Raw genomic sequence first — 27,905 nt, 5'->3', positions numbered from 1 at the left:
TAATTTTCTTTTTTGCTTTCAATTTTCCAATCTTTATAAGCGACAGTTGATCACTAAAACCAATTATCACATTCTCCGAACGCATCTTCCATCGCCGAAAGTGTCGGTTCCGAATGAATCGACCGCCAATCAACCACTCAGCTCGCTCAACCGGTGGGATATTCCTAGAGTCCATTCAAAAAGTCGAAACATGCTTTCCTTGCATAATAACCGGGCAAGCCGACGTCGACGGACCAAGCGCGTAATTTTTTGAAGGCCACGCACGTTTGCCGATGCAGTAATCTTACTCCATCGGACAGACAACGGCAGAAAGAGCAATATGCGATCTGAGTCATTCGGTCAGTAGATTGTGTGAAGTGTCCAATCGTCGGAGTTTTTTTTTGTTTTCCTTTCTTTCGTGTCGTTTCCAGCACACTTTCCTTCACAGGCAGCGCTTAGCAAAGCAGGCGATGACCCGCATCTAGGTCACACATTCGCTATGGCTACTACGAATGGTATAGTAGGATTGTGTAGCTGGTTTCGCAGTTTCTGTTTACACTTATTCAGTTGCAATTCAGCCTGTCAGCTTCAGCAATTCACACTTATTAAAGCTATTCCGCGATCCTTTGGACTAAGCCAAACAGATTGTATGGCCACAGAAAGTCCGCCGAGTAGAAGAGGCGCGGGTGTCATCAGTGAATTATGCAATAAGCTTTTGACAGGTTAACTACACCTTTATTGAAGTTGTGATTATTCACCGGAGACTGTCACGTAAAGGTTGAATGTTTTTTTTTTTCACGTATTCCAACAGCAACAGTGAGTGTTATTGAATAACTTCGAGAGAAAGACCTTGGAGGGACTAAATACTGACCGATCGTGGTCGCCCCGGTTCAAAATGATCTAATCAGGATTTCCCCGAGGTACAAGGACATAAACAAGTTGACGAAAATAACCTTTCTTGATGGCAGCTGTTCTCTGGTTTGTTGAATGTTCTTGGAAATTCGATTCCGATTGAACAATATTGATGAAGCTCTTGGCAAAGTATTTCATAAAAACCGCTATCACATTTTAGTCATCTTCATCGAATGATAAGTGATTTATTCGTGACTTGAGGCTGCAAAAATTCTTCCACCCAATGGAACCATATGATTATTTTTTGAGTTAGCTATAGATTTTTATAGGATTTTATATTTTACCAAAACAGGCTCGTGCGAAGGATTCGTCCATGGAAGGGGAAAGGGGGGGGGGGGGGGGGGGGGTGAATGGATTCTTAATTTTCAAAATGATGTTCCTTTTTCTGAACTAGAAATCAGCTTCAAAAGAATTTCTAAGTCTAGTTTTGGAATTTCAAAATATTTTTAAAATACAGACTTTATGAAAAATATGAATTCTAAAATAGTCATCCGTTCAGGTTTAAAATTGATCAAGATTAATTATTAGGAAAATTATAATAATTGTTATTTATTATTCATCTAAATTAACAATTCTTTTTTTTATTTTCAACTGAAGAGACTATTGAAAAATTCCCTTGTAGTATTATGAATTTTTCAAAACAAAATTGAATCGCGATTTGAAATGTAAATTTAAGATTAGGAAAAAAATATATTTGGAACTTGGGAGAATTCTTACCGTAATCCGGGGTAATATTGATCAATTTTTTCAATATTTTTCGATTATTTTGTCTGTTAAGGGAATGTGGCATGCTTCATGTTTTTAAAACCAGTACTGGACTACTATAAACGTAAAACATGTTTGCAAAAATTTATTAGACTACTTTAAATTTCATTTAAAAACCGATTTCGTCACTGTTTTGAATCTAATGCTTTGGGGGTAACATTGGTCAGTCTCTATTTTCGACGGTGTTTACGAGTTTTCTTGATCATAAAGGATACAAAACACCTTCATAATATTTAGAAATGCAAATTTTAAAATTTTACCTGGCTTTTTAACGATTTTTTTTAAATTTTTTTTAAAAATGCATACATTTAGGGGCAAAAATTAAAATAATTGCTAAAAAGTTTGAGCTACAAAATACAAATGAAATTTCACCTTCACACATTCCTCTTGACCCTCCCACTATTTCCATTTAATTTTTTTCATCAAAGTTTACCATTTGATAGGGTTCCTATCCATTTGTCCAATACGGGGCTTACTTTTGGAAAATGTCCTAGTCTTTTAAATATAAAAAAATAATCACTAAAAGACTGTAAAAATAGCACTATAAATACACATCTACAAAGAAAAATCGTTGTTCTTTCGCTTTCAACATCCCGTTTGCATCTAAATGCTTTTTGGTATCATCAGGAGAGCTGTTTGTTTTCGAGCCTTAGAAAACATAGATATTTTAGGATTTTGAAATTGAATTTTTACTAAGTGCAAAAAACTTTAAATACAAACCAAATTTTGCCTATTTGATACTTAATAAATGGGTTTTCAAATGCAGAAAACAGTTTTCAAAAATTCCAACTATAGACTGAGTTATTGATTATAATGTGCTAAAATTTATTGTTGGTCTAAATTACCCCCGTGATCAAAATTATCCCGTTTTACGGTATTTAATATTATTTCAAGAATGGCAATGATGAAAGTCAAAATTACAACCTTTTTATAATTAAAAAAATTAAAAAAAAAAATGGTCAAAATAAAAGGCTGCAAAAGTTCATTTTTAAAGATCAAAATATTAACTTTATGTTCTATTATACTGACAAAGAAATGGTGGAAAATGGGTGATTTCGAGAATGATCAATAAGAAACTGATAAAAAATTAAAGATTAGGAATTCCGAGTTTTGTTGTAAATAAGCAATTAAGAATTTAGTTAAAATTGCTCATTAAAATTTAGTTTAAAGTTGCCACTTCGAATCATTTTTCGAACTTTTTAAAGAAAAAATTAAAAAATCATGATAGATTCATTTACGAAATCAAAAAAAAAAAAAATATAAATGAAAAGTTTAAAAAATTTCAATCGCAGGTTTTAAAGTTTAAAATTATAAGCTCTGAAGATTTTATCATAAGGTTGCCAGAATTTTTTCAGCACGTATCCGGGCCGGACAAACAGGGGAATTTTAAATAAAAACCTGGCAAAATCCGGGCATTTGATTTTAAAATTATGATCATAAATCCGGGAAAATTTTCTCAAAACCCAAAAATTACTCAACAATAATCAAGATAAAAAAATTTGACCATCAAAACTTATCGACAGATTTTGAATTTAAGACGTATTGAGGACTTCCAAAAACCTATCATGATTGTTTTTATAAAATTTGCTAAAACATATCATTTTGGAGGCATTCGTTGTTTTTGTTTGTTTGATTTGCCAGATTAAGTGAATAAAGCCGGGCGAAATCCGAGCATTTTTCAACAAAATCTGGGCAACCGGGCCAGGCCGGACTGTTACATAATTTTGTATTAAATATCTTGATTATATTACTTAATTTCGAGCTGAATCCGAATTTTTTATTTCGATTCCGTATTTGAGCCCGGCTTTTTGAACCTGTTCCGAATTTTAAAACGATTTTGAATTCTTAATCAGAAATCTCTTATTTGAATACTGAAATGCTGGTTTTCAATGTGGATTCCTTCTTCAGTTGTTTTTTTTTTCTAAATTCAACTTGTGAATCTGCAGGAAAATTGAGAATGATGAAATTGTTTCAGATTGTTTAATTCTGGTTCACTAAATATTATGAAACTTTCTTTAGATCCAATTCTGTAAACGAATCAAAAGGAAAAATCTCAAATCTAAAAAATGGTTTGTAAGTTTAAATGCAAAAAATGCAAAACCGAGAACAGGATTTTTTCCAATGATGTTCTTAACTAAAGTTAAGTATCAACAAACTAGATACAGAATCCGAATTCTAATCAACAGAAGTCGAATTTTAATGTTTATTTGGAACAAAAAAAAACAAAATTGTTCTAGCCTGATTTTACCGGATTTTTTTCCCTAGTGTCAGGTCCGTGCAAATTCGGGATATTTTCTCCATTATCCGTCAATTTACAAATTATCAGATAAAAATCATGAAGGAAAATACTATGCTTTTGTTCACATATATAATTTAAATGACTCAATTTAAATTTTTGTTCGATTTTGCAAATATAGAGCAAAAATTCGCGCAAAATCTGAGTCTAATCGTATTGGAAATCAATATTCGGGACGATTGAATTTCTATCAACAAGCAGAAATTTTTTCGAGGTTCTGAATTGAGATCGTTACCTTGAATCATTTTAGTCGTTCAACAATATTTAATTTGGAATGGAATTTTAAGATCAGAAAAGAACATTTTGCTTGGCATTCTTGGACACTCATGAGTAAGGTTGCCAGATTGCCCGGTTTTATCCGGGTTTGCCCGGATACTTGATACAAAATTTGAGAACAGTCCCGTTTGCCCGGATTTATTCACTTCATTTGGCAAACAAACAAAAATTAAAAAACAACAAACGCCCCCAAAACGAACCCCCAAAAATCGAAAAAAGTAAAATCAAACAGTTTTCAAAAAATTTGGAGAGATATCGTTACAAGTATTTCTGACATCACTGCAGAAAATTAATTTTTTTTTTTAATTTCATACACCAAATTTGTTGAAACCTGAAAAACAATTACATATGTATTTGTTGTCGACCGGGAATGATATATAGTAATTTTATTTTGGCTTTTTCGGTCTTGGATGTAGATCAAACATCGGTGGTTTTTGAAATACCCAACGTTTCGACCAGTTTTTTTTGGTCTTTTTCAAGGGAACTAGAAGTTTTATTACAAATTATTGTTGTGAGTGTTGTTAATAATTTATGAAATGTAGTGTTGTAACTCACTTTGCTGTCTGCTGTTTATGTCGATTTCGTTTTAGTCTAACGACTAGGAAACGTCGGGTATTTCTAAAACCACCGTTGTTTGATCTACATCCAAGACCGAAAAAAGCCAAAATAAAATTACATTTAGATTTATGCTTGAAATATTTAAATTCAATTGGGTTGAAAACTTCTTTAAAAATTCAATAAATGAGGCAAAGTAAAGAAATATAAAAGTTTTTTAAACTCAAAATAACTTGAATTCTTGAGGCAAGTTGAGAATTGCTTTAAATCTTTTATTTTAAAATGTTTTTTTTTTGTTTTAAAGTTGTGTTAAAAAAGTGCAGAAATTTCATAAATGATGATTAAAAAAGTTATTTCAATGACAAATCACTAAACCACAATCTGACATTTTATTCCTTTTCAATTTCATTGAAGAAATTTAAAAAATATATCTCTATTGAATTTTACATAATCAACAAGCATAAGTTTCAATCTATTTTTACATAAAAGACAAGAAGAAGTCGCAATCTGTTTTTTTTTTTCATTTTCAAACGACAGAAGTCTCATACACATAATCACATAAAAAAAAACTGGAGTTTCAATTCGCTTTTACATTTCAAAGGTACAGAAGTCTCAATCTATTTGTTTATCATCTGTATTAAGAAGCCTCTATATGTTTTTTTTTAAATATTTTCAACAGACAGAATGAGACATCTAATATTCAACAAACAACAAATATATTTTTCAACAAACAGAAATCTAGAACCACTTGAAGATTTTCAACTAGCACAAGCCTCAATCCACTTTTACATAAACTCATAATGCTTTACTATTTTTAAAATCCAAAGTCTAAATCCACTTTCACATAATCAACAACAGAAGAAGTCCCAATCCACTTTAAAACAATAAACAAGCAGAAGTGTTCATCTTATTTTATATTATCAACAGAAGTCTTAAGCCGCACTTGGGTAATCAACAATCAAGATAAGTCTTTATCCGCTTCAATATTTTCAACAAGCAAAATTCGCAATACGCTTTTCCATTTTCAACTGGCAGAAGTCTCAAATTCTTTTGAAATAATCAGAAGGTGCAAGCCTACATCCACTTTTACTTTGTCAACACGCAGATGCCTATAACCGCTTCTATATTGTCAACAAACAAAAATCTCACTCCGTTTTAACATGATCAACAAACAGAAATCCCAACTCTCTTTATCGTTTTAAACAGGCATAAGTCTCAATCCAATTTTCCATAATCAACAAGCAGAAGTCTCAATCTATTTTTCCATAATCAACAAGTAGAAGTCTCAATCTACGATTCCATTATCTACTAACAGTAGTATCAATCTGCTTTTAGATGATCAGCTAGATTAATTCTTAATTCATATTTACATAAACAACTAGCAGAATTTTCGATTGTCGATTTTCGATTTTAGATTTTTGAATGTCAATTTTCGATTTCCAATTGTCGATTTAGATTTTCGATTTTTGAATGTCGATTTTGGATTTTTGAATGTCAACTTTCGATTTTCGATTTTCGTTTTTCGATTTTCGATTTTCGATTTTCGATTTTCGATTTTCGATTTTCGATTTTCGTTTTTCGATTTTCGATTTTCGATTTTCGATTTTCGATTTTCGATTTTCGATTTTCGTTTTTCGATATTCGATTTTCGATTTTCGATTTTCGATTTTCGATTTTCGGTTTTCGATTTTCGATATTAGATATTAGATATTTGATATTTAATATTTGAAATTCGATATTCGATATTCGATATTCCATATTTAATATTTGAAATTCGATATTCGATATTCGATATTCGATATTCGATATTCGATATTCGATATTCGGTATTCGATATTCGGTATTCGATGTTCATTGTTTGATATTCGCGTTACTAAGTTATGTCGTGAGACGGTATCTATTATATAAAATTCTCTTGTAACGGTGTTTGTAGTACTACTCCTCCGAAACGACCCAAACGATTCGAATGAAATTATTTTTAGAATATTTTGCAGCCATGCGAATCGGTTTATATCGAACAAAAATAACAGAAAGTCGCATCAATTGTCCGTAATAATTAAATTTGTAGTTTTTTTTTAATGAAATAAAAGTCATGGCTTCCATTTTTTCGAGATTTTTTTTCCTTTGGGCGGTTTGTTTTTCGTCTCCAAGGTCGCGGCGTCGCGAGCAGACGTCGTTAGAAGATAGTAGCCATGGCATAGCATACTGATCAGTGGAAACATTTGGGCGCGTATTTCTCAACCAAGCATATTTTCAATGCACGTGGTGGCGCTATGAAGCCTAGATGCAATTTTTTTCTTATTGATTCCTAGCTTATTTGTACAGCACATGGTAATGAATGACGCCTAGATGTGATCCGGATTGATATTTTGCCAATCGAATCACAACCAAATAAACGATTTTAAAAATTAAAACTTTTATGATTTCGTGTTAATTTAACCAGAAATTGTTGTCTAAAAAATATGAATTTAATACTGATGCGTATGATGCGTGGTATGACTCTTTATGGACGTTTGAAAAAAAAAGAATGTGGGAAGATTTATATACAATTTTATAATCCAATATGCTTAAAAAGTTAGTTCAAGAAGAATGAGATGTTTTCTACAGAAATAGAACGAAAACATTTTTTGAACATGTACTTAACTAAAGCAGTATCAAGCGCCTTATAAATTTTTAGAACAACAACAAAATCCGATGAAAATGAACAAATACTGAATTTAACCAGAGCCTGTCCTTCAAAATAAAGGAATAATGTATTTAGAGGCCGAATTCAGATAACGTTTTGATTTTTTGCATGCATCAGTGAAGGTTATCAATAAAAAAAACACTTTTCCATAACAAAAATTGAAGATATGCATTCTCTGGAAGAATTTACAGTTGAGCAAGTGCAAACAACAAATATGTAAATTATTACTTCATCTATAAATTGTTGGACCCAAATAAATAATCAGACTAAATAAACTCAATTTTTTTTATCATTCATCGAATAACACTGTACTGTTTGTTTACAAACAAATCAAGTACGTACTTAACATGAAATTGTTTTTTTGTTTTACATATTTTGGCTACATGGAAGAGACTTTTGATCCGCTTTTTTAAAGTTTTTTTTTATTGATGATACAGTGGAAGCAGTTTTTTTTAGACATATTGTAATATGAATTGAAAGTGTTAAAAATAATATAAACTGCTGTCATTTCAAATAATGAAACAAGATCAAACGCGCCTTTTAGTCATGAATCATCTACCTTTAATGAACTTCTTCTCCAAAATGATTCAGCATTATGTGAGAAAAGTCAGAAAGGAGTATCCCGTGTGTTGAATCTGAAGTGGATATTCAAAACAATTAAATGTCTTTGTGAATGAAGGTTTTTTGCTTAAACAACATTCATTGAAAGTGGAGTACTAAACATTAACTTATACTGCAGATAATTGCGTATATATGAATAAATAAGTTTAGAAAATGCACTGTGTTTTCACTGGCCTAAATCAACGCGAAAAATGTCAACATTTTTGAATATTTTATTTTCAACAAGGGTTTGTTAAGAACAGATTTAGCTTAACAACAAACGAAAATTGAATTGCTTTAAAGCTAAACATATTTTCCTTAGATTTATAAAAGTTCAACTATAGTGAAATCCGTTTGCACTAGCCCCGGTGTATCTGAAATGAAATTAAGATTGAAATTTAAAAAAAATAGAAGCATAATAAACTTCGATAACTGTTACCCTTCTCGGCACGAAAATCATCATTTTAGGGATTTGTGTGATGTTTACATAAACATTTTCGGGAAATATTCATACCACCATCGAAGCATGAAAAGTTTTTTTCACAATCCATCCCATTTTTTAAAATCTGCTTTTCAATCGATTGTTAACGAACAAATACGCTCAACAAGTTTAAATCTTGAAAATCCTTAAAAAGGATCATCAGCACAAAAAAGAGAAAAATTGCTGTGATACAGTTAAATAACAAAATCCAAAAAAATGTTTTTCTCCTTTCAAAATAATTCTTTTTCTCAAATCATTGTTTTACAGCTTATCCATATGAATTTAATGTGCACTTTTTGCTTAAACAAATAAAAATATAGTAATTTGCAGTATAAAAAGTGATCGAATTTCATAACATGACAAGTGCTGTTTGGCATCACTTCAAGTTGTAATAAGTCATGTTTACAAGTTTAGTATATTGCAAAAAAAAATATTAACATGATTTTAACATGGGACGGTATTTGGGTATGAAATATTTTTCTATGATTGTTACAAACCTTTCTTCTGGGACATAGGGAGTTCCATATAAATTGCGTTGTATAGCTTGAAAACTTATTAACCCATTTGAGACCCTTCCTTTATTCTGGGTGGAGTCGGAAAGATGAAGGCAAGTCTTTATTCATATTAAATTTGGTATAATATCAAAACTACTCAGACAAATAAAGCGAAATGTTACCTCAATTAGATACTAAAAATTATTTTATAATAGTTCGTGAGGACTTCTTGCATTGGAAGAGGGAAAGGGCTGGAAGTCCAAATTATTAAAACATACATTTTGTCATCATTATAAACTCTTTGAAGCTTATTAAAACAGAGTAAAAGTTTCAGATCATGAAAAACCAATTTAAAGATTAATTGTAAGAAAGTATTACTGAATCATCTTTGTACTGAAATTCGAAACTCCCGTTGCAACTCTCTTTCAAACGAGTTTGTATCTAAATTATGTTAAAATTTGGTTTGAAACGCTGTCTAGGAAATTAAACTGAATTTCAATTATTTTAACAAATTTAACTTTTTTTTTGGAAGGTGTAGCAAAGCACACCGGGTCAGCTAGTACTATATAAATAATAATGTTTGATATTCGGTACTATATTTGATATGCGACTTTTGATAGCGTTCATATATTCTATCAATCGTTTCATTTTTTTTTAATTTAAAATTTTAAATAAAATGATTACCTTTTCTTATGCTCTCGTGATTAATCTGTTTGCTTTCCTGCAGATAATTTATTCAAATATTCAATTTTGATGAGTCGCAGGGCTTCCGATAATCGGCGCCGCCGATTGCATCACTCATAATTCGCATACCTACTACCTTCCTGGAGGCGCCGCGCTGCCGTCATCTGAGATCAGTAAGCAATCTGTTAACGAGGGGTCAGCTATAGCCTGGCTAGCTGTTCGGGATGCTGACAAGTCTTCGACAAATTACTTTTACTTTCAGCGACCATTTATGCGTCATAAATTCAATATAGCAGTCGCGAGTTTTTTTTATCGCGATAAAATCATGCCGTTATGATGATCGCCTTCCATAATTTCTTCTGCCTCCTCCCTCAGTAGACGATCGGCAAGAAAATACTAATCGGCAGCGAACGATTGTGATCAACATCATGTTAAGCTCTGAATCCTGTTTGAGCGCAAAAAGCCCGCCTTGATGTAATAGGAATTTATGTTTGAATTTACCTGTCAACAGTGCATGTTTTATGGAATTCTTTCCATTTTTTCCTTCATTGAACCATCTCTCGAGGCGTAAGGTTCCGTCAGTTGATTGAGTGCGTCTAATAGCTTAGCGAGCCGCTCAACAACGGTCCTGCCTGAGGGGTTTTTATGTTTGTGACAGTAGACGTTTAACGACGAGTCGTATGCAGTTTGAGGAGATGTTGATGGTTTTTGATGGAAATTATACGGTATAGATTGGAAGAATTGTTAGCCAGTAAAACTTAGTGTCAGCCCTAGAGATATGATGATCTTAAATACATTGAAATAAAATGCAGTCAAATTTTAGATTGTAAAGGGTGATACGGTCAAAATTTGGTCAAAATCAGCTACTCGCACGCAAAGCTGGCAAAATCGCTAATAGTTGCCAAATCAACCGCTACAAATGTATCTAAATAAAGTGTTTGGGGAACATTTGTCGACAGCCAGGAAGTCAGGATCGTGGGGAAATCGAAAACCGGAAGCCGCTGAGACGACAAAGAGAGTTGCCGGTAGTTTCAAGCGAAACCCTAACCTCTCTCTCCGAGATGCCGCAAATAAGCTGGGTGTATCGTCTACAACCGTGCATCGAGCCAAAAAACGAGCCGGACTATCGACTTTCAAGAAGGTAGTGACTCCAAATCGCGATAATTAACAAAATACGACGGCCAAAGCGCGATCCCGGAGGCTGTACACGACGATGCTGACGAAGTTTGACTGCGTGAACATTTTATTTGTTTTTTTAATAAACGATTTCACCGATTTACACGCGTTTTCCCTTGACCAAATTTTGACCGTATCACCCTTTAGGGATCAGTTTTCCAGTAGGCACTTGAAGCATTTGATTTCCACTGGCAATCTCACATTCTTTTCTCTTTTTCAACAATGTAGGCATTTATGAAATTCGACTTCTCATTTTGTTCCGTTAAGTAAGAAATTCGCAACAGATATGTTTAACATAGAAAATGGGCCAAACTTTTTCTCAATTTTTTTTTGATATTTCACAACAAAGTTTCGATCGTTATACATAACAAATATTGGTGTAACATTGATGTTATAAAGAAAAAAAGGTTCCCTATAAGGATTTTTCTTGATTTTTTTTTGAAAATAAGAAATGAGACTTGAACCAAAGTAAAGATTCTTATGTCTGAATGTATTTCACCCTCATTTGACATCATTCGGAAATGAGTTATGAAACTGTAATAGAAATACGTTATTAATACATTGTGGACCAAATACGTGATATCCCGTTTTTCGCTTGCCGCAAGCGAACTGCTTCAAGAAGCATAACTCAAATATTTTAAATGAATTATTTAATTAATAATAAAAACACTATAAACACATGACTTTCAGTATCTCAACATTTTTAAGTTTGAAGAATTTGAGCCAGTGGTTTCTGAGATATGCAGTGCCGAATATCGGAGTTTCTCGGCTTAGAGTTCTACGCGCTCTTTAATGAATTAAAATCTAAAGATCGTTATGTAAATGTTGGACTCAATTTATATCAAATATTTATTTATGGATGACCGTATAAAATACAGGTTCTGCAAACCAGAAATCGAATTTAAAATATTACGAAATAAAGTTTGAAGAATTCGTCAACAGAGTTCTTAGTTTAAATCAGAGAGGAATAAGAGATTGCATCAAAAATAAATCAGAAGTAAGGATTGTGTGATATAACTATTGCCTTCATTAAGAATATTCAAAACCAAATAGAGATAATTATAATTTGTATTTTTTATCAGCTCTAGTTTATGATACCTTAAAAATCATAAAAAAAACAATTTAAAACATTTTAGACAAAAATGTAAGTATTTATAGGATTTAAAAAATATCAATTTTCCCATAGACTTTGAGTGAATTTTACTTCTGGGAAAAATTTATAGAAGTTTTCATCTTTAAAATCATTTCGAACCAAAATTAATCTTGGATGCTTTTTTGAAGCTTTTGTGAAAATGCTTTGCAGTCTTCAACGAAGTAGTTTGATAGATAGATTGAAATCTTTAGTACGTATAAACTACTAAACTGAAGACAACGCCCTTTTTCGGTATTAAATATGTAAGTTATGAAATGTATTTAATTTTCTAGAGATTGTAAAATTGCTATTTCAAAGCGTTGTTGTATATCTGAAACAAGATTATCGAGCCAAAATCTGTATCGTTTTTTTGCGGGAATTTACTGATTTGTGGCATTCTTCCTAATCATCTGTGTTATTGAACAAATGAAGGATAATAAATAGATTCAATCTTATATTCTGCTTTTCATGTATATTATTAACTCAATCTCAATCAGTTATCAATGATTGGTTAAGCCGCCGGTCGTGGCCTAGAGGATAGCGTTCCAGTCTTCTAAGCTAGAGTCCATGAGATCGAATCCCGATCACGGCACATATAGTACTCTTTCTGTGGTCTGGTGGTTTTAGCATTTGTTAGATGCTAGCCATAATATCCTTGAAAGATGTACGCCTTAGAGTTAAGTAAATTAGATCTCTTCAAAGAAACATGAAGTTTCACTGAGATCCTATATGTGTGTGTTCGTTAAAATTAAAAATTTAGTATGAGAGCTTAAAATTTTTCAAGAAAACCCACAAAAATAAAGTTCAAAAAGCTTCATACCTCAGAATCTGATTTCATGATCATATTTAAGATTTTCTTTTTAGAAATTGAAAAATCGAAACTGAAATTGATAATGAGAAAACGAATTTTTCGAATATTTCAGAAAAGTAGTATCAGTGTTTCATAATCAGTTTTAAATTCATAGCAATTATTAACAAACACTTTTGTCAAATGTTTGTTTTTTTTTTCGAATGTATAGTTGCAAAATAAGATTCATCAAAATTTTATTATGAGCCTAGCCTATGAAGAAGTTTAGGAAACAGTTTTGAACAATATTGAAGATTTTTTTTCTATTTTTTCTTCTCCAAAAATGTGTTTGTTATTTCATTCGAAAGATTCTTCAATGAGTCAATAATGGGTTATTTTCTAAACTACCAAATATACAAATTACGAAAATTGAGTTCATATAAATCTATGAGTTGAATAAAAGGACATTTAAATAGTTATATTGAGTAATATTGTTAAAAGTTTTCTCTATTCTTCGCTTATTTCATATGTTTACAAAATATCGCCAAACGGGGTATCATGCAAAAGCATGGTTAGATACAACATTTGCATACCACAACAGTCATTTAATTTTTATTTCAATATATTGTAAAAAAGTTATCATTGAATGATAGCAAATCGATGATGACATAGTTTTTAACATCGTGAAAGAGTTTTAAAAAGTGCTTTCATTATCCTATACCAGCACAGTTGGTGTAAAAATATTTTTCGGACAATCACCATTTTTTATTAAATATAGATTTTAATAATTCACCTACCTGTCTGGGGCAAAATGCAACAAATTGAAAATCAAAACTAAACCCATAAATCTCGTTTCCATATGCTGGGATATGATTGTTTTGCATTATGCTTTTGTTCACATTCAAATTTCATCCATCCTAAGATTCATTTTGATGATTTAAGCTAATAAAATATGTGAAGTATTTTTCACCCCTAAATATATGCAGCAAATTTACACTGTTTTCTTAAAAACATTTTTGATAGAAAAATGCAAAATTTAATTCGAAGCAAACCAAAAATTACTGCAATTGGTGCTTTATGCGTTATGACATCACAAATGTATCAAAAACTATAAATTTTCAAACTTGATTTTTATTAATAACAAAGTTTGTTGCAACTAACCCCTTTTTCTTAGTAGGGTGAAAATCGCATGTTTTTGAAAATTTAAAAATAACTGGTGAAATTAATAATTTTTCTGAATACGTCAATTTGGTGTCCTATCAACCTTAAAACTTTTGATGTACAACAGGTATGATTTTCTTTAGGCATTAAAATTTTAGAAACCGTTGAAGTTGAAAAGTGTTGCATTTTGCCCCAATTGATGGTACTTCTAATATTGTTCAATGAAATTCAAGAGGAGGATGAAATATTAAATATTAAAAAAAGAACACGAAAACACACAGGATTTCAATGAAACTCGATATTTTCTCGAAGAGATTTTTTTTTAACTTATCTCTAAGCGTACAACTTTCGAGGATATGATGGCTAGCATCTTACAAATGATAAAATCACCAACCCACAGAACGTGTACTACATTCAGAAAAATACCATTAGGTATGTCATAAGATTCTCTTATAAACTGGCATTATAAGAAAAATCATTGAATTTTATTAGATTGTCTTATGACGTGAATGATTTCTTTAGATGAACACCTACTTCAATGAGAGGTTGTTGCTTTTCATAAGAGCGTCTAATGGAAACAGAAAATGTTATGTTTGATGAAAATAACTCAAGATGATTGATGTTAAAAACATTTTATTTAGTTTCTAGCTAATTTGTTACATCATCATCACTATCAGCACCACACAAACACCCAATTCCAACAAAATTAATCTGCCACATCGGGTCCATTGACTTTTTACCTTTTCCGGTCAACATGCTGTAAAGTAAACAAAATATGTGTTTGAGTTTACAAATAATGTCAACGTTTACAAATAATAAACATACCATTTAGAATAAGAAAACCACTTTTATCTTTTAGGAAAACTATATTGGCTCAACTACTTTGATGCCTCGTATGACGATGAAAATTAATGACTGATAGAATTAATGTGTTCATTTTTTTTTACAATGCCACTTCTTCTATTTTTCATAAGAACTGGCTTTGAAAATTGGAAGAATTTCATAAGACTCTTATGAAAATCAATTTTACACTCTAAGAAGCGATTCAAAAGAGGCATCTTATAAAAATTATAATAAGAATTTGCATGAGTGTATGTATGCCGTGACCGAGATTCGATCTCATGACTGTTGGTTTAGAAGACTTGAATGCTATCATCTACGCCACGGGCTGCGGTAATATTGAAGACTCATTTTCAATTGTACCTTTGCCCTCTCTCCGCCCGGCCCCTCCATTTGCTCTATCAAAATAGACGAGTTTTCACCAGGAATTCACATTTCTTTTAATAGACTGATTTAAAAAAAAATTGTAAAGCACCCCTCCACCCCAAGGGCGAGGTCTAGGACCGCGCCTGATTCCCAGAGAAAAAAATGAGAAATGAGAAATCTGATATAGAAATGGTCACAGCTCATATATTTTCTCTGATATGCTGATTCTTTCATACTTTATCAAAGTCTTAGAACACTATTTGAAAAAGTATATTGTAAAACCGACCAATTTCTAGACCCGTTCAAGAGACATCTAAACATCAGTTTTAAGAATTGCCATTGGTACTCACTAACGAGCCTATAGTAAACAAAGAGACGAAATGTCACGATTGGAATCTTTGATTTTCTGTCAGTGTCATTCCAATCGAGCAAAACCAAGCAGTCTTAAAGGCATCTCTACAGTAGGGATGCAAGCTCATTATTTTGAAAGGGATCACTGGCGCCTCTTTGTTTACTATAGTCTCTTTAGTACTCACCATTAGAAATAGGTCTTTATTCTTCTTAAATAAAATGGGTATTTACTGCATAGCTTATTGTCTTGGAATTTTTTTTTGGGTATAATTCTTCTACATAAGTACATGGAATATAAGCTTTTCGACATAATCGGACAAAAGTAGTCAAAGTATGGAACAGAAACCTATAGATTTTCATTGTCATTAATAAAGATTTTTTGCTACTTCTATCGATTCAGACAGAAATTACAAGAAAATTGTACATTTCTTCTTACTATTCCCCGTTTTTTATTTCAATTTTTCTGCTTTTTTAACTTGCAGAATGAAGAAGTTCTGAGCTCAGAAAAAATGCATCCTATGTAGGTCGTAACAGTCATATCATTTCCTCGTTTAATAACTGACCCTATTAACTTTTCTACGGTCGAGCCAAATTCGACGCGGCCAAATCAACACCATCATATTATAATCTCGGCATGTGCCCAAACTAAGCACTAACCGAAAGGCCTAACGTTGTACCTATTTTTAGACCCAGACTATTTTTCTGCTTCGTTGATTCAGCCTTTGTTGTTTGTTTGTTTTTTTTTCTACTCTGTTGAATGTTTGATAGCTATTTTACACACTTTATTTTCGTTTCCGCTTTTCCTACTGTCCTCTACATAGTAAAACATCGATTTGCTACATATGTATGGCTATGTTTGTTCGGTTTTTGTTTTGATTATCGTCGTTCACATGCGTGACGACATACACCCTCGTTGGTTAGCTCTTTATGAAGATGTTTTGGATCATGTGCTTTACATTTACTTATGTATCTTTCCGTTTTCCATCGAAGGTTGTAAGTAAATCAAAAACCCGAACTCGATGAGTCTTTTACTGTTCTGATGGAAGAATTGTGAGCAGTTTGATTGGCGTTGAATTACAATGGCGTTTAAGCTCTCTACGATAAGAATACAAAAATAAGATATTTTTATAAGTGTCGCCCTACGCAAAGCATGCTCCGATTATTTTTTATTGTAAACAAGATTCATGACAAAATGTTGACCAACGTTTATTTGCTTCCCTATGTTTACAGTTTTGATAGCAGCCACGCTGATCATCGCAGTGTGCCATGCCGAAGACGATGGTGGTGGAGGAGGCATTCAAGCGCGGAAGATTTCGTCGCACAGCTCGATAAACTCCGCTTTGAGTAGTTCGGGTACTAAAGGTAACCGGGGTGGGTTCCGACGGTAATTTGATGGGGTTTTGATTTTCTAGGCGTTAGGATTGGAAATATTCAGTGATCTCTCGAAAGGTTCTCGTTTACAGGAAACTCCAGCAACAGGGTTGACAGTTAACAAGAAGAAAATCAAGAAGCAATCGGCTTCTGGAGACGACGACGATGATGATGATGACTTCCTCGACTTCTTCGGAGATGACGATGATGGGAGCGATGATGATGACGATGATGAGGAAGATGAAGAAGATGATGAAGAGGAGGAAGATGATGAAGAGGAAACGAGTACGGATAATGGCCGGCTATGGACACCGGATTTCAGTAAGATATCACAAACTCTTGGAGCGCTCAATACAGTGGGTAGATACATCGTGAACATGACCAAAGGACAGGAAGCTAGTCCATCGGTGAACTCGCTCAACAATGGTCCGAAAGAGAACATTCCGGATGCGATCCTCACACTTACTAAAACGGTTTTAGGGGCGAATGTTACGAAAACAATAGAACCCCTTATCAAGCGAGTAGGTGGTTCAGAAGTTGTGACTTCACCTGAAGTAACAACGACTTCAACAACTACGACTACTGCAGCTGCTAGTACTACAACAACTAGCACAACTCCAGCAAGTACAACGGCTCTTATTTCTCTGGATGTTGAGGCACCCCTGCTCGAAGTTCAGAAGAAGGAAGACGTCGAAGCAGCTGCACCATCGAGTTCGATGCAGAAGAAAAAGAAAAAGAAGAAGAACAAGGTTAAGCGAAAGGACCCGGCCCATGTAGAAACGACCAAGAAACCTGCACCAGTTAGTGAGTGTCTTTTCCATCAGTCTTTATAATCTTCTAACCATCCCAGTAACAAATATTTTTGAAATTTTTCAGCAAAAATCATCGAAACCAAGGCTGACGAAAATCGATGTGTCACTCCCGATGGCAGACCAGGACGTTGTGAAGATCTCAGTACCTGTCCAGGACTGTTGTTGGACTTGACCCATCTTCGAGAATCGCTATGTTTCAAGAGTCTTTTCGTCCCCGGAGTCTGCTGTCCTCTTCCAGCTAGTACTGTACTCACAACTCAGAAACCAACCAAGCGGCCTGTCCCTCACACGACTGCTCCAAGTTTAGTCCTAAGCCCGGTAGCGAAGCCCACAACCACAAAGCGACCACTTGTGCCGGTATTCACTGTAACAACTACCACGGAGCAGATCTTGTCAGCCACCTTGAAACCTCTGGCCGAGAACTTTGTCGACCCTGAAGACTGTGGACAGCAGGAATACTCTGCAGGACGTATCGTCGGGGGTATTGAAGCACCCGTCGGGCAGTGGCCTTGGATGGCAGCCATCTTCCTTCATGGACCGAAAAGAACAGAGTTCTGGTGTGGAGGATCCCTAGTGGGTACAAAGTACATTCTGACGGCTGCCCATTGTACCCGGGACTCCCGGCAGAGGCCTTTTGCTGCAAGGCAATTCACCGTCCGACTGGGTGACATTGATCTATCGACCGATGGTGAACCATCGGCACCGGTCACCTTCAAGGTTACCGAGGTACGAGCTCACCCGAAGTTCTCCCGTGTTGGATTCTACAACGACATCGCCATTCTGGTGTTGGATCGACCGGTTCGGAAGTCTAAGTACGTGATTCCGGTGTGTCTACCCAAGAGTAATCTACCTTCCAAGGAACGAATGGCCGGTAAGTTAAACATCTTAACTGGTTTGAAATAGGTCTTTAACCTTCAATTCAATTTTTCAGGTCGCCGCGCAACCGTTGTTGGTTGGGGTACGACCTATTACGGGGGTAAGGAGTCAACGAAGCAGCAGCAGGCAACACTACCGGTGTGGCGTAACGAGGACTGTAACCATGCGTACTTCCAGCCGATTACGGATAACTTCCTGTGTGCTGGATTTTCGGAGGGCGGCGTCGATGCCTGTCAGGGGGATTCGGGTGGGCCGTTGATGATGCTGGTGGAGGCTCGCTGGACCCAGGTCGGGGTGGTTTCGTTCGGGAATAAGTGTGGAGAACCGGGTTATCCGGGGGTGTATACCCGGGTTAGCGAGTATATGGAGTGGATACGGGAGAACACCAAGAAGTGAGGGGGGGTTCAGTTGACAAGAGGTGAACAAATATGGGCATGAATGTAGCGTACGTTAGGTCATAGAATTTTGAATCATGGTGGGCGCTATCTGTTTAAGGAGAAATGGTTAAAGAACGAAACCTCAAGTGTCTTTAACAGTTGAAGAAAAGACAATTAATGTTGGTTGAGTTACCGAAGAAAGTTATGTGAAATTTTTTTAGAATGTATTAATTCCAATCCAATACAGGTACTGATAAATCAGTGCAAGTATGTAAGAGTAAAAGGTTCGAGGTAATGTTTTCTACATCCACCTCCAATGTTTGACATACCTTTAAAAAAAAAAAAATAGGCATAACTTCATGACTTACAAACTTCTTTAAAATTAATCTTAGATTTTTTTAAGCGAAGAATGAGCTCCGTCAATTGTAGAATGTAGCGTAAAGGTTTAAAAGGGTTTTGTTTGAGAATTTTCGTTTTTTCATTCGTTTTACAATTTTGCTGCATAAAGCAAAATTGAACAACCTTTATAATGTGAGTTTTTGAAAACCAACTGTATTTGTTCCGTAACAGGAAGGATTATTTGATAGTTTCTTAGTTGCATTGTAAAGCAAAATATGTTACTTATTTTTCAATTGATTTCAAATTATGGAAAGGTAGAAACAACTAGCTTTTTTCAATATTTCAAAGAACTCCAATTCGACCTGAATTTTGATGGCAACTTGAAATCATAGCTCTATTATCCAAGGGCGAAGTTTTTGCAGAACCATTTGTTTTACAATTTTACTTTACTTTTCAAGTTGTTTTTTTTTATCGAGCAAAATCATCCCCAGCAAACATTTTTGTATGTATGTTTTTCAACAAAATTTATTATACGTTCCGTATACATTATAGAATCATCACATAAAATTCGAAAAAACAGCATTTATCTACCAAAGTGGAGGCGATATACATACAGATTTATTAACTTCTGGCTTAAACGATAAGAACTATTCAAATTGGACGAAATTCAAAACCTTATTCGTACACCCTGAAAGTATGCGAGAGAGCGCAAGTTTTGCTCTCAATGCATTGCCAGCAACAATATTTGCTGCTTCTCTCATTGGACAATTTTTCTAAACGGACCATCTATTTTTTAGCTATGATAAGTGTTGAAAAATAGAACATAAAGATTCTTTTCGTAGCGTTTCTTTATTATTTTTTTTAAATCTTTGTCGTTTTTCAGTTTTACACTATTAACCCGTTTTTAGAAAAAAAAATTAAGTCTAATCCATATATCAAAGTAGAATTTGCCTTGCACAATCTGATCCATTTTTCCAATTTAGATCGTGTAAATTTATAGTAAATTAGCACTTTTAATTGGCTTCGGAAATTCTCGGGATATTTTGCGTTTCCCGGGACTCAGGAATTCCCGATTTTTTTATTCCCGGGAATTACCAGGTAGACACTCTACTCAAGAATCGAGTGTTTCTCAGCTCGCACCCAATTCTCTGTTGGAAAGAAATGATTCAAATCTGTAAGTAAAAATCTGATCTATGAATTTGCGTTGAAAAATTAGGAACGTTATGTGCATTTGAATTATGGCTTTGTTGTTTTCTCACGAAAAAACATGAAGACACCCGGTGCAAATTGTATTTGGCATCTTACTTGGAATAATGCTTTTAAATCAATATCAAAGCATTGAAATAAGGCCAATCTTTCAACTATTTCAACTTAGCGTTTAAGTCTTCTAAGCCAACGGCCACGAGATCGATTCCCGGTTACGGCATCCACACAGTGAGCGAAACAAGAATGGAACCACTAAGTGTTTTGCTTGTAAAAATATGAATGATTGAAATTCGTCAAAATTTTCTTCGACAATTCATTCTTATTTGTTCAACGGATACATTAAGGCATAAGTTTACTTTAAATTGAATGAAGCAATTGGCAGGGGATTTAAAATATGAAAAAAATGTGCAAACTAAGAGTAATCATTATAAATTTCTACAAAAATCAATATCTATACATATAAAAATGAATGTTTATCTGTCTGTCTGTTCCCTATAGACTATAGACTCGAAAACCACTGAACCAATCAATGTGAAATTTGGTATGCAAAAGTTTTTGGGGTCGGAGTTGGTTTCTAAAATACTTTCAGAGGTCTCCGACTTTAATATATATACTTTAATATTATACAATTTGAACAATTTTCAGAAACTACTAAACCAAAGCCGGGAATGGTTTTTATACTACTTTTTGACTCCTTAGAAACCAAAAAGAGAGGGCTCCCATACAAAATTAACAGAAATTAGACAAAATTTGGTCAATTTTTGAAAACTACTGAACTGATCAAAGTGAAATTTGGTGTGTAGCCGTTTTCAAGACCGAGAATGTTTTTTTTATACAATTTTCAAACCTCTCCAAATCCGAAAAGAGGCGGCTCTCATACAAAATTAACAGAAATATGACAAATTTCAAACATTTTTTGGAAACTACTGAACCGATTAATGTTTAATTTGGTGTGTAGCCGTTTTCAAGTGCAAGGTTTAGAAAATACTTTCAAACTCTTTAAAAGTTCAAGAAAGAGGGGGGCTCCCATATAAAATCAACAAATTTTGACAAAATTAAACAAACTTCGAAGGATTTTTGTTAAAAATTGATAAACGTAAGCTTTTTGACGTAATGATATGATCTAACGAATTGACAAATAAGTTTTAACAAAATTTGGTGATATTTTGAAAAGATAGACGTTTCCTATTTTCATTAATGAAAGCTCTTATTTTAAATAAATGTAACATATATATCATCAGAAAAACCAATGTTTTAGTGTTTTCATAAAATTTGGCATACTTTTGATTTTGTACAAATTTCCCTATATTTAGATACTCCTCCTACGTCAAATGCGACGTTTTTTTTATTTCAAGGGTTTATTCATTGTATTGAAGATCCCTCTTATTTATTTTCTTAATTTACGTTGAAGTTACTTTGATACTCAAAACAATCTAGAAGCTCGTATGACATGAAAAATAGTTCGCTTTTGAATAATGTTTAAATTAAATTTAACAAAAAAGTTTATTTTAATTATAATAATTTTACCGATCTTAATTTTTCCATGAAAGGGGTAGCAAATCACACCGGGTCTGCTTGTCATTTATTAAAGTTTTCTGTGGAAATGTTAATATCAACCCTTTAATGCATAGTGTTGTTTTAAAACAACACTCATCAAAATCCAAATATCTCGGAAAACCCAGGATATTTTTAAGTGATGTACTGACAAACAGTATTCTAGAAATTTAATGACATCAGGTCATGGTATTTTTATCACGATATTTTAATGCATGTGTGAGATATCCAACAAACTATTCCGCAAAATTGCAAAAATCAAGTTTATTTAATTTTTGAAAAAAGCAGTTTATACAAAATTGCTGTTTTTTCTTAAGAACTCTAACAAATTTTCTATTTCAATCAACCACAAACACCTTACTGCATCCAGCAGGGTTTGGATGAAATTTGCAAAATAGAATTAAAATGAATACCTAAAGAATTTTTAAAATTATTTTTCAACTTTGATTAGCCATAACTTTTATAATACTCAAAATAACGACTTCAAACCTGTTCAGTTGTGTTAATATGTTGTTATTTCAACGAATCATAACTGCTATTCTCATTTTGAAAAAGAAATGCATTAAAGGGTTAATGCTTCTACGACCTTTTTTAAAAAAACTGCGTTTCAGGCGTTTTAAAGTATTCCAACAGTTTCGAAGGGGATTTTAAGAGATTTTTCTATAGCACTAAGGAATTCAACACTTGAGCTTAGATATGTTATTAATCTGCTTATTTATAGGGTTGCCAGAATTTTTTCAGCACGTATCCGGGCCGGAAAAACCGGACAATTTTTTTTTATAAAATCCGGGCACTTCATTTCTAAATTGACGACCTAAAATCCAGGGAAATTTTGGTCAAAACCTAGAAATTACTCAAGAAAAATCAAGATGAAAAAAATAATTTTTCATCCAAATCCATTGACAGATTTTAAATCCTATATAGGGCTTCCAAAAAAAACATTTGTCAATGAACATACTTAAATTGAAAAAAAAAACATTTCATGATTATTTTTGCAATACCAAAAAAAAGTGGAGGTGAGCAGAAACTTCGGTGATGGTAAATTCTTGAGCTGGTGAGTTTTTGAAAATCCAGAAAAGCTTCCTTCTGGTTGGAAATTACCTTGAAATGATGAAAAGGGACTGCCGCAAAAAATGACATTGTTCCCATATGTTTTTCCGATGCCTTTTGGGTCATCAAGCATCAGTGTAAAATTTTAGAAGGTTTGGTTGATTCCTGAGTTAGCGCAACGCGTTTGAATTTTGCATGGTAATTTGTATGGTAGATGAAATTTTTACACTTTAAATCATCCAGAAAATTCAAATAAGCCTGAAATGAAGTTGGTCTTTGATTTTTGGTTTTGACTGTTCTTAGGCTTCAATTTTGCTACGCTAAGCATTTCATGAAAATGGTTAACCATTTTAAAATAAAACATCTGAATCCATTGAAAAGTATTTAAAAATGGCAGACTTCGCTCACTAGAACACTAAGTAAATTCGTGAAAGGTTTTTGCAAAGGATATATAAATCAATAATTTATCTGGCTGTGAAAAGTGGTTTTTTGAGATTTTTATTCTCATCCTACAGTTACACAGCTTTCGAAAATACAGTCATAAACGCTAAAATTAAAAAAAAAAATCAATTTTGAAAACAAAACTTTTGTATAGCATCGAATATCTTTTCTGGGGTACAAGTTAGGTTCATGCTTCGTACACTTGAATTGTACTGCAAGAATCGAGGAATTTTTTTTTTAAGTGATATATATTTTTTAACTTCCAGTTCAACTCTGGCGATTTCTGAATGAAAAACTTTGTTTTCTCATACAACTTTCCATTCAAAATTAAAACTTGTTGCGCTGATTCAAGACTGGATGGATCGCTTTCACTTTTTTTTTCCTATTTCTGGCATCAAAAACAACCAAAAAATGTTATGGGAAATGTAAATTTTTTTTTTTAAATGTGCCTACATCTACCCGGAAAATCAATATTGAGACATATTTGGTTTGAATTACGAGATGGTGATTTTTTTATTACTAATGATCCTAGGCTAAGCCTTTCATCTGAGTCTGATCTTAAAAAACATCTACCACATTTTAATTTGTAGTAAAAATTTCTTAACACTAGCTTTAATTTGGTTTCTAGACATATTAAAGTTGATTTCTTCTACATATGCGTTGTAAAGTGCCATCATCCTGTACATTGGTGCTGCCTACGACTTGAAAATGAAACAATCAAAGTTTTTGAATTTCAGTTTGTATTAACTGATTTGAAATTAACCGAGAACGTTTGTAACTTCATTTCAAGTTATAGTCATGATGAAATTATCTGATTGATAAAGTACTAAATATAGCTCAATTGTTAAATTCCTTTGTGCTAGAGGAAAATCTTTCGAAAAACCCCTCCAAAACCTTTGAAATACTAGAAAAGCCTAAAATGCCGTTATCTATTCAAAAAGGTCTCAGAAGCATTATTTTGAACTTTTCCATAGAAAATTTGGGGAAATAATATTGATTTTTTGTAAAAAATCATAAGTTCTACTTTTCTTGTTTTGCACTTTTTATTTTTTCATATTTTTGGTCCTCAACGCCAATTGCTTCATAAAAAAAGTAATCTTATGCTTCATTTTTTTGCTTCAATTTGAAACGAATTGTACAAGAAAATTTTGACGAATTTCAATCATTCATATTTTAACCAGCTAAACGCATAGTAGTGACTGTTCTTATTTCGTTCACTGTAGAACACATTCTGTGGGTTGGTGGTTTTAGCATTTGTAAGATGCTAGCCATCAAATCTTCCTCGAAAGATGTGGGCTCTGTGTAAAGTAAAAGGAATCTCTTCGAGGAAACGTCAAGTTTCATTATGATCCTATAGGTATGTGTTTTTGTTCGTTTAAAAAAAAACACTGGCACATCTGATCTGCCTTTATTGGTTACCTTCGAGAACTGTTTGTCTCATTTAATTTCAACTTCAAAAAATCAACCAGATCCGGATTCGAATTTGATATCTTGGATCGCTTTGTTGAACAGTTTGCTGCATATGAGTCGCTTTGAAGAAAATTGTTACAAAAATCAAATTATAATACCCTCTTAGCTCGAATAAATTTCAGGTTAATTTTTGATTGAAAAAAAATTTCGTGACAATGTTGAAAAACTATGATATTAGACATTGAATTGCTATTATTTTCAATTTTCTGTGAATTTCTAAATAAATTTTGACCAAGTTTGTTTTGGATTAAGCGATCACTGTGCATCAACGGGAGGGGATGTTGTTTTTGTTCCGTAAAAATATTCGAAACAACTGCTGCCGAATTCGAGAGAAATGCAGAATAAATTTTCAAAATTTCAAAACTTTTGATTTTGTTTTTCGCTTCCATTGACTATGGTTTCCAAATGAGCGAGTAAGATTCATTCATAAAAAAATAAAATTTCAAACAAACAAAAACCGAAGTAAACAAGTGAAAGCATATCAATCCGGTTGTGAATTTGGAAAAGGACGAATGCGCCAAATGTAAAAAAATTGAGTTATTAGCTGGGTCAAAACGTACGTTTGGAGATCTAGATTTTGATAGTACAAAGTTATCTGAAGGATATTTGGTTTTCTAGAAAATGAGAAAACAAAACAACATTTTTGCTGGAAGCTTATGAGCTGACAAACTTCGAACGCGTTTCTCTCGAAACAGTGATGTATTCAAAATTTTTTTTTGACATTTCGGACTTTTGACTCCTTGAAAACAATGCAATACCATGTTGTGCTTCCCTACACCATATTATTAACGGAGTCTGTGTTTTACAATATCAACGAGTTTATTTGGCCCGATGTTGTGTTAGCTCAACGCGTGTTTTTAGACACGGCCAATCTAAGGAACTCTGAAAATGCCACATTTTGGAGCGAAGGCCACAATATGGAGCATTTCAATCAATAGTTTGAAAGGATTTTTCTCAAATACTCCACAGTTTTAAATCCAAAAAATAATTTTACTGTATTCCAGGCTAGTAAGCAAACATATTTGTCGAAGGACATTCATAAGTGCCCTCTGTTATGACCACTGAGCTTGAAGGCTTAATACATCAATAGTTCTCTTCATACCAGAGCGTTTCGAATGTTTATAAACCATTTCAAAGTGACTAAAGAACTCTTCTTGCTTTTTTAAGTCTTCACCATAATGAACATTCCACATTTTTAGATTTAAAGTTTGTTTTTACTTAATGCATGCATAAGAAACCGATCGAAAACTGCTTGTTCCCGAAAACTTTCAAACAAAACCCCAACACACTAGCTCTACGCTTAGAATTAAGTAGCTTTTTACTCAAAAAAGTACCATATATAACAATGAGAATATTACCGTGAAAAACTGAGATAACAATTGTAAAACGAGAGGGTTACCAAAACATCCGCCCTACCAGGATATCGCCATAGCAGGAGTTAACCGTTAATAAGATACAAACAGATGTGATAGAAATTAGAAAAAAAAACAACAACAAGCCGAAACATTATTATTTAAACGAGTATTTTGTATATAATTTATTTTTCTCTTCCTTCTTACATATCGTTCGGTTGAAACAATAATATCAGCGCTTACCTAATTTATGTAACTTATAGACAACGGTTTGCTTCTTTTGCCTTACATCTTCTTTTACATGATACAGGAAGTGTTCGAAAGGAAAGTCTTAGCGAGTAAAAAATTTACAACTGCAAATTTTGTTTCTACTACTGTGTTCTATCTGTGTTTTAATTTTTTTTCTTCCTTTCCTCGTTTATCGTTTCATTCGTGAATTCTGTTCCCCGATCTTCTAGTTTTATATGTATAACACGTGTAATAAAATGTATTTTCCTTCTGTTCATCTGCTGTTTCTGTGTATGCGCGCTAGTGTTTTTCCTTCTTCCTTTAGTTGGTATCTAATAAAATATTGTACAGAAAAACAACGGATTTTTATTTACGTACATGTACCACTGATTGTTTGTTGTATTCATATCTTGTTTTTTTTTCTCTCTGGTGAACTTTATAGACAGTTACATATTCCAGTAGGCTATGTTTTTTTGTGGTTGTTGTTGTGGGTGTTGTGCTACTATTTGGTATTTAACGTCTTTTTTTTGTATATCAAAATTTTTATTTCTTGAATTCAACTGAAAGTAATAAGATTCAATAGAAAAATATCTTCGAAAAGCTATGAAAGTATAAAAAAGTTACATATATTCGAAGACATAGAAATTTAGGAAAATAACAACAAAGCACGTTTTTGTTTCGAAAAAAACGAACTTAAAAATTGAGCTTTCTGTCTCTAGGGAGACGCACTTTTTGTTTTGGTGAAGTGTTTTTTTTAACCATTTCACAGCCTACTTAGTTTGGATCCATATAAGATCAATCTCTGTCAAAGTGACCAAGAAGATTTAATCGCTTTAAAACTGATGACATTTTAACAACTGCAAAATCTAACGAAACATGAAGACATTTTCTTTTCATTTGAATTATGTACACACTAAAAAAAAAACAATTCATTCTTCACTACTTACAAACTACGCGCGTTATCACGTGAAATGTTAGGTTTACTATAATTTTGTCTGTTTGACTTAAATTTTTAACTGCTTCGTGACAAAAGTGTGATTGAACGAAATGTGCGCCCTAAGGACTGACGTTATGGTTTTGGCATTGCGTTTGTCAACGATTTAAATTTTTGTTCTGCTCTAACTTTTCATTTTCAAGGATTAAACTTTTGATATTTTCTTCCTTCATTCGGGTTTAAACGTGTATAAAAATTCCACTTGTGGTTATATCTTTTATTTTTATAATTTATTCGTTTGAATAGATAGTAGACGATAGGAAATTTACAGTACAACAGAAAGAGGTAACAAAA

At 33.1% G+C, this 27,905-nt stretch overlaps 2 protein-coding genes across 5 annotated transcripts in view; one reads left to right on the top strand and one right to left on the bottom strand.

Moving 5' to 3' along the window:
- LOC129755577 (glutamate-gated chloride channel) overlaps positions 1 to 27,905 on the bottom strand; it is a 339,466-nt gene that overhangs the window by 81,194 nt on the left and 230,367 nt on the right. The window lies entirely within an intron of this gene.
- Positions 320 to 27,232, top strand: LOC129758404 (uncharacterized). The gene is made up of 6 exons (XM_055755903.1): positions 320 to 338; positions 411 to 494; positions 16,772 to 16,903; positions 16,991 to 17,716; positions 17,789 to 18,595; positions 18,656 to 27,232. Exons 1-6 carry the CDS (start codon positions 320 to 322, stop codon positions 18,994 to 18,996), a joined length of 2,109 nt encoding a protein of 702 aa, XP_055611878.1. The 3' UTR covers positions 18,997 to 27,232.

The sequence above is a fragment of the Uranotaenia lowii genome, chromosome 3 (assembly GCF_029784155.1).
Source record: "Uranotaenia lowii strain MFRU-FL chromosome 3, ASM2978415v1, whole genome shotgun sequence".
In the NCBI taxonomy this organism is placed as follows: domain Eukaryota; kingdom Metazoa; phylum Arthropoda; class Insecta; order Diptera; family Culicidae; genus Uranotaenia; species Uranotaenia lowii.
This window is presented reverse-complemented; position numbering and strand designations above follow the sequence as displayed.

Bases quoted from the DNA above. Each gene is read 5' to 3' on its own strand.
- LOC129758404 (XM_055755903.1), top strand. The intron at 495-16,771 runs GTATAGTAGGAT...CTATGTTTACAG, and splicing joins CGCTATGGCTACTACGAATG to TTTTGATAGCAGCCACGCTG. The intron at 18,596-18,655 runs GTAAGTTAAACA...TCAATTTTTCAG, and splicing joins TTCCAAGGAACGAATGGCCG to GTCGCCGCGCAACCGTTGTT.